The sequence below is a fragment of the Belonocnema kinseyi genome, chromosome 4 (assembly GCF_010883055.1).
Source record: "Belonocnema kinseyi isolate 2016_QV_RU_SX_M_011 chromosome 4, B_treatae_v1, whole genome shotgun sequence".
In the NCBI taxonomy this organism is placed as follows: domain Eukaryota; kingdom Metazoa; phylum Arthropoda; class Insecta; order Hymenoptera; family Cynipidae; genus Belonocnema; species Belonocnema kinseyi.
This window is the reverse complement of record NC_046660.1, coordinates 223,193-233,006: the sequence shown is the minus strand read 5'-3', so window position 1 is coordinate 233,006 and position 9,814 is coordinate 223,193. Positions and strand designations below refer to the sequence as shown.

At 25.5% G+C, this 9,814-nt stretch overlaps 1 protein-coding gene across 2 annotated transcripts in view; it reads left to right on the top strand.

The window, feature by feature from the left end:
• Nucleotides 1-2,261: 2,261 nt before the first annotated feature.
• The window catches only part of LOC117171805 (inward rectifier potassium channel 2-like), a 184,735-nt gene continuing 177,182 nt past the window's right edge, over nucleotides 2,262-9,814 (top strand). The window contains exons 1-3 of one of the 2 annotated variants that reach the window (XM_033359422.1): nucleotides 2,262-2,375; nucleotides 5,252-5,447; nucleotides 8,693-9,705. In XM_033359422.1, coding sequence (XP_033215313.1) covers nucleotides 9,425-9,705 — 281 coding nt within the window. In that variant the 5' untranslated portion in view covers nucleotides 2,262-2,375; nucleotides 5,252-5,447; nucleotides 8,693-9,424. Of the gene's footprint in view, nucleotides 2,376-5,251; nucleotides 5,448-8,650; nucleotides 9,706-9,814 lie in introns of those variants that run through there. The other variant, XM_033359423.1, reaches the window with a different exon arrangement.

The following is a 9,814-nucleotide window of genomic DNA, read 5'->3' as shown; positions in this document are numbered from 1 at the left end:
TAAAAAGACGAATGTTCTATAAAACAGTTAAATTTTTAACCCGCAAATATTAATTTTCTACCAACAAGTCGATTTTTTTTTACAAAATAATATAATCTAAAATGATGAATCTCACACAAAAAAATTAATTTTTTGACGAACTAGTTTACTCTTAAAAAACACATTTTTTATAAAACAGTTGAATTTTCCAGTCGAAAATATTGTTAATGAACTTTCACAAAATAAATAAATTTAAAGAAAATGGTTCATTTTTTAAACAAAAATACATCCTTTATTGCATTCAAAAAGATGAGTTTGCTAGAAAACCGTTAAATTTTCAACTCGCACAAAAAATGATTAATTTTTATCAAAATAGTTCACTCTTGAAAAAAAAATCTTTAAGAAAAACGAATTCTGTATCAAAGAGTTGAATTTTAATCCACAAATATTCATTTTATACGTAAAAGAAGAATTTTTAGTAAAATAGTTCAATTTCAACCAGAGAAATAAATTTTTAAGCAAAATGAACCTGCACTCAGAAAATTAATCTTTAAACCACTAAATACAAATTGTCAACATAAAACAATTGAATTTTCAACCCGGAAATATTAATTTTCTACCAAAAAGTCGAATTTTTAACAAAATGATATAATCTAAAATGATAAATCGTGTCCATAAAATTAATTTTCTGTCGAAATAGTTTTACTCTTAAAAAATATATATAAATTTTTATAAATTTTTTTTTTATCAAACAGTTGAATTTTTAACCAGAAAATATTAAATTTATACCACAAAATCGAATTTTTAACAAAATAGTATAATATTCGACTAAAATTAAGAATCGCACCCAAGAAAAATTAATTTTTACCAAAAAAGTATAATCTTTGAAAAAAAAATTTAGAAGAAATAATGAATTATCTATAAAACGGTTGAATTTACAAACCGCAAATATTAATTTTATTACTTATATTTATTAATTAATAATTTTAACCGAAATAATTCATTTCATAATTAAAAATTACTTCCCTTCATTAAAAAAAAGTAATTTTGTAGGAATCAGTTGAATTTTCAAGTCGTAAATACTAGTGTTGAGCTAAAAAGTGGAATTTTTAATAAAATTCTTAAATTTTAAGCAAATAAATTAATTTTTAATAAATTAGTTCAACTTTTACCCAAAAAGTACAAATTTTCATCCATTTATTATAAAACATTTATATTTTCAATTTTCAAGTATTAATTTTCTACCAAAAAGACGTAGTTTCAACAAAATAGTTAAATTTCAACTAAAGAAATGAATTTTTAACTAAAATGATCAATCTTGAACCGAAGAAATAAATTTTTAACCAAATAGTTGAGTTTTCCACTAAAAAAGGATAAATTTACACTTAGAAATGAACCCCTTTTTCATCTAAAAGCCAATGAATATTCTTCCATTATTAAAAAAAATATTCTTCAATTTGAAGAATCCTTTTTCCGAGTCTACCAAATATTCTTAATATGCAAAAAAATTGAATTCGTCTGAAAGTTTTCTTGGAAATACTGTTCTATCGCAGTGAGGGGAATGTTAGGCGCAAAGTGCTCTAACGCGGCCGTATAGCATGATTTTATAAGAGTGTGTGAGAGCCGTGGTGGGGGTACTTTTCCATGCGTGTGTGAGAATGCACGACTGGCTTTTTGTACCACGTGGGTGTGCGTGAGCTCGGGTACGCTAATGTGTGTAGATTATTTTCGCTTATACCGGCGTCCGCAATCTCAGAAGTAGCTCTCGCGTTGACAGGTTCCGAACACTCGTTCCGAACACGAGGAGACTTTACAATTTCTTCAAATAGTCACTATTTCTTCACTTTTTTCAAATTCGAAAAAACTTCGCGATTCTCCTCTTCGCGAAAAAAATAAATATTAAAAAAACAAAATTGTGCGGGTTTAAACAAATAAAGTAGTCCATGAAATTTAATATTTAGTTTCTGGATTAATAGTAATAATCATGTGTGAGTGATTTAAAAGTGCAATTATGAAATTCTTTAAATAGTGATTGATTCGTTTTTTTTCGAGTTCATAAGTCATCGCAAATTTCCTCTTCGCAAAGATCGAAATTCTTTAAAAAAAAATTGTGTGCTGGTACAATTGTACTAGATTTAATATTTTCTTTTTGGAATATAGTAATAGTCAAGTGTGAGTGATTAAAAAGTGCATTTATGGAAATTTTAAAATAGTGATTCTTCCCAATTCATAAAACAATGGGAATGCCCTTTTCGAAAAAATTGAAACTCTGCAAAAAATATTTATAGAAAATTGTGCTGGTATAATTGTACTAGAATTATTATTTCATTTCTGGATTATAGTGGAATATACCAGAATGAGTGATTCAAAAGTGCGCAATAGAATTTCTTCAGATAGTGATTATTCCTTTATTTGTTATAAATTCATAAAAAATCTCAAATCTCTTCGCAAAAATCAAAACTCCCCCAAAAAGATTTTTAAAAAAAGTTGTGCCGGTTTTCAAAATATTTACCAGATTTTATATTTAATTTCTGGGTTATAGAAAACAATCAAGAGTGAATGAAAAGTGTAATTTCAAATTTCTTGAATTCCTCACTCTTTTTTTTCAAACTCATAAAACATCGCGAATTTCCTCTTCGTGAAAATAAAAAATTTAAAAAGAGAACAATTTTTCTTCAAATAGCAATTCTTCCTTTTTTTTTTTAAATTGTGTCAGTTTTCAAAATATTCAGCAGATTAAATATTGCATTTCCGGATTATAGAAAAAATAAATAGTGAAAAGTGCACTTGTGTGAGTCACTAAAAAGTGCACTTTTCAATATTTTTTCAAAATAGTAATTTTTGAATAGTTCTAAATTTACCAAACATATTGCAAAAATCAAAACTCGTCAAAAAAGATTTTTAAAAAAATTGAACCGGTTTTTAAAACATCCACAGGATTTAACATTTGATTTCTGGATCCAAGTAATAAAGTGCACTTTTCAATCTTTTTTCAAATAGTAATTCTTCCAAATAGTTCCAAATTCATCAAACATGTCGCGAAAATCAAAACTTTACAAAAAAACATTTTCAAAAAAATTGTGCTCGTTTTTAAAATATTCACCAGATATAACTTTAAATTTCTGAATTAGAGCAATAATAGAGATCGAAAAAATCCTCTTTTTAAAAATCAAATTTTCAAAAAAGTAAAAAAAAAAGATTCGGTTTTTAAAACACCCATCAGATTAAATGTTTATTTTCTTGATTATAAAAATAACCAAATATCAGTGATTAAAAATTAATTTTCAATCTTTCTTTAAATAGTAATTCTTCCTTTACTTCTTCCAAAAGTCCCAAATTCATCAATCATCGCGAAAATCAAAACTGTAAAAGAAATTTTCAAACGAATTCTGCTGGTTTTTAAAAAATGTACCAGATTTAATATTTAATTTTTGGATAACGCAATAATCAAGAGAGATTCAAAAATACACTTTTCAATTTGTTTAAACAGTGCCTCTTCATTCGCTTTTTCTCAATTCATAAAAGATCGTAAATCTTCTCGCCGCAAAAATCGAAACTTTAAAAAAGAACAGCACATTTTTGGCGGGTTTTAAAACATGCTTAAGATTTAATATTAACGTTCTGGATGATGAAAATTAAACTTCAAAAACCATTTCTTTTAATTTTGCCGGTTTGTAAAACATCGAAAGGATTTAATATTTTATTTCTGGACCATAGTAATGAAGTGCACTTTTAAATCTTTTTTCAAATAGTAATTCTTTAAATTATTCCAAATTTAGCATACATGTCGCGAAAATCAAATTTCTTCAAAAAGAATTAAAAAATAAATTGTGTTGGTTTTTCAAACAGTAGCCAGATTTAATATTTAGTTTCTGGATTACAGCAATTAGCAATTGCGATTTAGAAGATAATTTTTTAATTTCTTCAAAAGTGTGTTTTTGAATTTTATCAAGAAGTGATTTTTCTTCCCCTTCTTCCAAATTCATAAAGCATCAAGAATCTCTTAATCTTAAAACAAGAAAAAAGGTTGGATCGGTTTTTCAAACATTCATTAGATTTAGTATTTATTTTCTGGATGATAAAAAGAACCAAGTATGAATAATTAAATATTATACTTTCAATATTTCTTCAAATAATAATTATTCCGTTACTTCATTTAAATAGTTCCCAATTCATCAAGCATATTGCGAAAATCGAAAATCTATCAAAAAAAATATTTTTTCAATTGTGCCAGTATTTGAAACATTCGCAAGATTTAATATTTTATTTCTGGATTAGTGCAGTAATCAAGAGAATGATTAAAATGTAAACTTTTTATTTTCTTCCCGTATTGATTTTTCCATTTTTCTTCAAAAACTTCGAAATTCATCTATCACCAAGAACATCAAAACTAAAAAAAAAAACAATTTCCAAAAATGGGATCGTTTTTTAAAACATTCATCAGATTTAATATTCAATTTCTGGATCATAGAAATAATCAAGAGCTATTAAAAAGTGTACTTTTAAATTTTTTTTCAAATATTGATTCTTTCTTTACTTCTTCAAAAAGTTCCAAATTCATCCATCATCGCGAAATTTAAAACTCTAAAAACAATATAAAAAAATTAATTGTGCCGGCTTTTAAAATATCCACCAGATATAATATTTAATTTCTGGCTTATAACAATAATAGGGGGAGAGAAAAGTGCGCTTTTCAATATTTCTTTGAATAGTGATTCTTCCTTTACTTCTTCCAATAGTTCCGAATTCGTAAAACATATCGCAAACATCAAAACTCTTTAAAAAAATATTTAAACAAAATTTTGAAGATATTCACCAGATTTAATATTTTATTTCTATATTATAGTAATAAAGTTCACTTTTAAATTTCTTCAAATAGTTTATTACTACTTTTTCAAATTAAAAAAACATTAATCTCCTCGTCGCAAACATTGCAACATAAAAAAAAAGATTTAAAAAAATTGTACCGGTTTTTAAAACATCCACAAAATTTAATATTTATTTTCCGGATGATAAAAATAACCAAGTGTGAATGAATAGAAAGTGCATTTTTCGAATTCTTTAGTTTTCCTTAATTCTTCCTTTACTTTTCCCAATAGTTTCATATTTATCAATAATATCGCAAAAATAAAAACTCGTCAAAAATATCGAAAAACACAATTTTCCTTTTTTTTTATAATTTCATTTCTGGATTATAGCAATAATTAAGATCGATTGAAAACTGCACTTTTCGGTTCGTTCAAAAAGTCATTCTTCCTTCACTTCTTCCAAGAGTTCTAAATTCATCAAACATAGCAACAATCAAAACACTTCAAAAAACATTTTTAAAAAAATTGTCCCGATGTTTAAGACATCAATCAGATTCAGTATTAAATTTTCTGGATTATTAAAATAATCAAGTGTGAGTGATTAAAAAGTGCAGTGCTCTGGAATTTCCATGTGATGGGTTCAATTTTATTGGTGTGAAGGTATCCAAATTTATAATCTATGGTATTCTTGAATACTCAGAAGGACCAGGGCCTAAAATGTTACGTAGTCCGAAAGCAAACATTTATTTTTTTAAACAAAATTTATAGTTTTCTAACGCAATGTTTTAAAAGTATTAAAAATCAACTACAAGGTTTATTTAAACTACTATTCTTAAGTCGATAAATGATCAAAATTCCTACTTATTTATAGCAGGCTTCACAGTCTTTCGCCTATTGCCCTCTTTACGTCTTTTTATCGTTTTTTCACTAAAAAGCGAACTGAATTACTAACTCAATAATAAAATTACATTTTTGGTTGAGAATGCATCCTTTAAGGTTGAAAATGTTATTATTATTTTTTTAAATTCAACCATTTTTATTTGGTTGAAAATTCGTCTCCTTAGGTATAAATTTCAACTATTTTGGAAGAAAATTCAAGTAATTGATTGTAAATTAATTCTTTTTGTTGAAAATTAATATTTTTGCGTTTAGAATTCAACTATGTGTTTTTTGTTGAATTCAAGGGTTTTTGATTTAAAATCATAATTTTTATGTTGAAACATAAACTATTACATTTTTAGTTGAAACTTAATTTTTTGTGGAAAAAATTACACTACTTGGTGAAAAGTTGATGTGTTTTGAAGAAATATCGTTTTTATTGGAATTTTTTTTTATTCTCGTCAAAAAAATCTTCTTTGGTTGAAAATTAAACTTTATTCTTAAAACTGCAATTACTTGGTTTAAATTTGAATAACTTGGTTGAAAATAAATTTTTTGCTTTCAAGATTAGTTGATTTAGTTAAAAAATTAAAATTTTTGTTTAAATCTTGTTTTTTTTTTGGTTGAGAATGTGTTTTTTTAACTGAAAATTTAATGATTCCATTTTTAGTATAAAATTGTTCTTTTTTAGTTTATTTATTTTAAACTGAAACTTTAACTTTTCTACTTTTGGTTGTAAATATATCTTTGTTAGTTGAATATTCATCTCCTTGGTTAATCATTTATGTATTTTTTTGAAATATCATCTTTTTGGTAGAATATTAATCTTTTTTGTTGAAAATTAATTCTTTTAACTGAAAATATAACTTACCTATTTTTTTTAATCAATCTTTTTTTGTTTTAAGTTCAAATACTAAGTGATAATTTGTATTTATAGTAGAAATTTCAAGAATTTATTTGAAATTTTGTTTTCTTTCTCAAAAAAAATTCTTTCTCGGTGGAAAATTTAATTTAATTGTTGAAAATACCACTGCTTGACTGAAAGTTGAACAACTTTGTTAAAAAGTAGTTTTTTGTTTCAAGATAAATTAATTTGGTTGAAAAAATGAACTATTTAGTTGAAAAATCGTTTTTTGTTTTGTTACAAATTAATTTTTTTAACTGAAAATTGAACTATTCCATGTTTGTAGGAAATTTGTCTTTTTTAGCTGAAAATTAAACTATTTCGTTGAAAATAATTCGGATAATATCAGGCCTGATAATTATTAAAATAATAGAAATAACAAGTAATATTAGAATTATAATAAAATATTTTTTTTAAAAGGATCGATTTTCTTTAAAAAATTTGGCTTTAAAACCAGAGTTTTCTTAATTAAAAAAAATTAAGAAATAAAAAAATAATTTTATGTATGTATTGTGTTCCAGAAATATCTTTCTTGGTATAAAATAAAATAAATATGGTTAACATTTTTAACTTTCTTTACTGCAAAATCTTGCTTGGTTGAAAATTTAATTTTTCATATTTTTTGTTAAAAAATTTAACTATTTTGTAGAACATATTCTTTATTTTAATATTTATTTAAAAATATAACTTTATTATAGAAAATCTGTATTTTTGATGAAAAATTTAAGAAACATTTGAAATTATAACGTTTCTGTTGAAAATTATTCTTGTTTATGTGAAACATATCAAGTATTCATTCTTTTTAGAATTGATATTTTTTGTTGAAAATTCAAATACATAGTTTAAACCTCAAAAAAATTGTTTTTTGTTTGTTTTAATATTAATTTTTTTAAAAGTAAATTGATTTATTTTATTGTTTGTTCCAAGTTGACCATTTTCAGTTGAAAACTCAACTATTTAGTAGAAAATTTATATATCTTGTTAAAAATTCCACTTTTTCGTAAAAATTTAACTTCGTGTTTTAAAATTAATTTTTTTAATTGCTAATTTAACTCTTCCATTTTTGATAGCAAATTGATCGATTTTATTACAAATTTTATGTATTTTGTTGAAAATTCTTCTGTTTTTCAACACATTTTTGGTTAAAAATATAAATTTTTTTTGTAATGAAAATTAGTCTGTTTTGGATAAGCATTTAACTATTTTGATGAAGATTTGTATTTTTGTTCGAAATCAATTATTTTTTTATTTAAATTATAACATTTTTTTTAAGGAAAATCTTTAATATTTTTCTTGGAGAATTCAACTCTTTTTGTTGAAAATTTAACTACTTGACTAAAAGTTTAACACTTTCGTGACAAAATTCACTTTTTAGTTAAAATTCATCTTTTTTCGAAAAAGCAATATTTTTACTTGAAATAATAGGAATTTAAAGCGTTTCAAGTTATATTTAATATATAGCTAATTTTTTTAGTTAATATTATTAATTAATAACATTCGTTTTCTTAAAAATAATTTATTCCCTTATTGTCGGGAAAAATTCCTTGTTCTCCCCTATTTTAAGAGTATTTTGGCCTGTGAAGCATGTTATCAATACATTAATTTTTTTTCTTGTAAGTGAAGGTTCAACATTAGGGTTGCTTAAAAAACACCTTCTTAAAACAATATAGTGCACCTTTATATTTGTTTCTAAATTATGAAAAAAAGATTACTGTATAAATTTAAGGTAGTGAATTCAAATATAGGCCTCTAAATTCTTCTTGCTTTCCTCTATGATCAGTAAACTACAACAATATGGAAAACACTATAGAAAATACACAAAATTAATTTTTCAAAATTAATTTCATGAATACAGTCCTATTTGTCCAGCAAATCAAATTTGTCTCAAATTTGTATCATCATATTTTTTCATGATTTAATTAAAAATATCAGAGTGTACCTCAATGCTTAAGAAGCTTAATATTTCTGAACTTACGTGGACAAGAAGGTGTGTTATCCGAAAGAAACATTTTAGGCCCTGTGAAGACCATAGTTTGCCATAATGATAACAAATAATAAAATTAATTTTTTTAAAGTTGATCCTTCGGAAATTGACAAGAGTTTAAATCTTCTTTGTTCAAAGCGTGTGATTTCGTGACATTCGGTCAATATTGTGTTCAACATGGAGTACACATTGCATCGAGGAATAATCGACCCGGAAAAGGCGATCGAGTATTCGTATCTCAGGAACACGAAAGGCAACCACGAGGTCAAGAACACAGAAGCCTTCTTGTGAAATTTCAACTCAGTGGAAAAGAAACTAGTTTGCACAAAGAGAAATCTGGATATCAATCATCTTCCAGAGCCTATTATTAGATAATGGTAATGACTGAATGATAAAAATTGCAAAAATATTGAGTCGATAAAGACATGTTATAACGGATTAGCTAATCAACTCCTCAAGGCTAGAGAAATTTTCCAAGCTAAGCTAAAATAACGCCCAAGAAAACTGACGAAATTGTTTTTTGAGTTCGCTTAAATTTGAAAGGATGATCCACTAAGGTTGTGAAGAAAGATTAACTTGTATTACCGAAGTACCTCTTGTCTCATGTTCCTAAGTTGTCAATAATACCAAAGCAAATATTTATACTCATAAGTAGTGAAGAAATACAATAAAAAATAAACTAAAAGAGTAAATATTTATTAATTATATATAGTGAAATAGAAAGCCACTTATGATTTTAAAATTGGAAACATCACCAGTGCAGCAAACTTTGCACAAACAAAAAAAGGGATGAGAGCTTGGATGAAAGAAGCTAATCAGCGAATTTTTTGAGAAATTAAATGAGTAGGACTGGATTCGAAATAGAAGTTGATGGAGATGCCTATTTCGCAAAAAAGGTCTTCGTCCAGTATTAATAAGAAATTAGAAGACAGTGTGGCAAATGAAAAATCAGCATCGCCATGGAGTGAACTTTTGGTGAATTCTGCAGTTCCAGCAACGGCGGTTGCTATAAAGTTAAGTGAGGATTCGCCGGATGAAATAGCAAAGATTTCTACTAATAAGGACAAATTGGGAGTGCTTAGTAGTTTTCAGAGACGAACTTTTAGTAGACTCAGTTTCAAAGGTGAAGGTGGACCACTTTTGAGAGTTGGGTGCGTATAATCTAAATTAAAAATATATTGCGAGTAGGAACAGGGAATTTTTGAAAAATGATCATTTTCACTTGGAGTAGGGAATTTGTCAAAGAAAAACAAATTATCA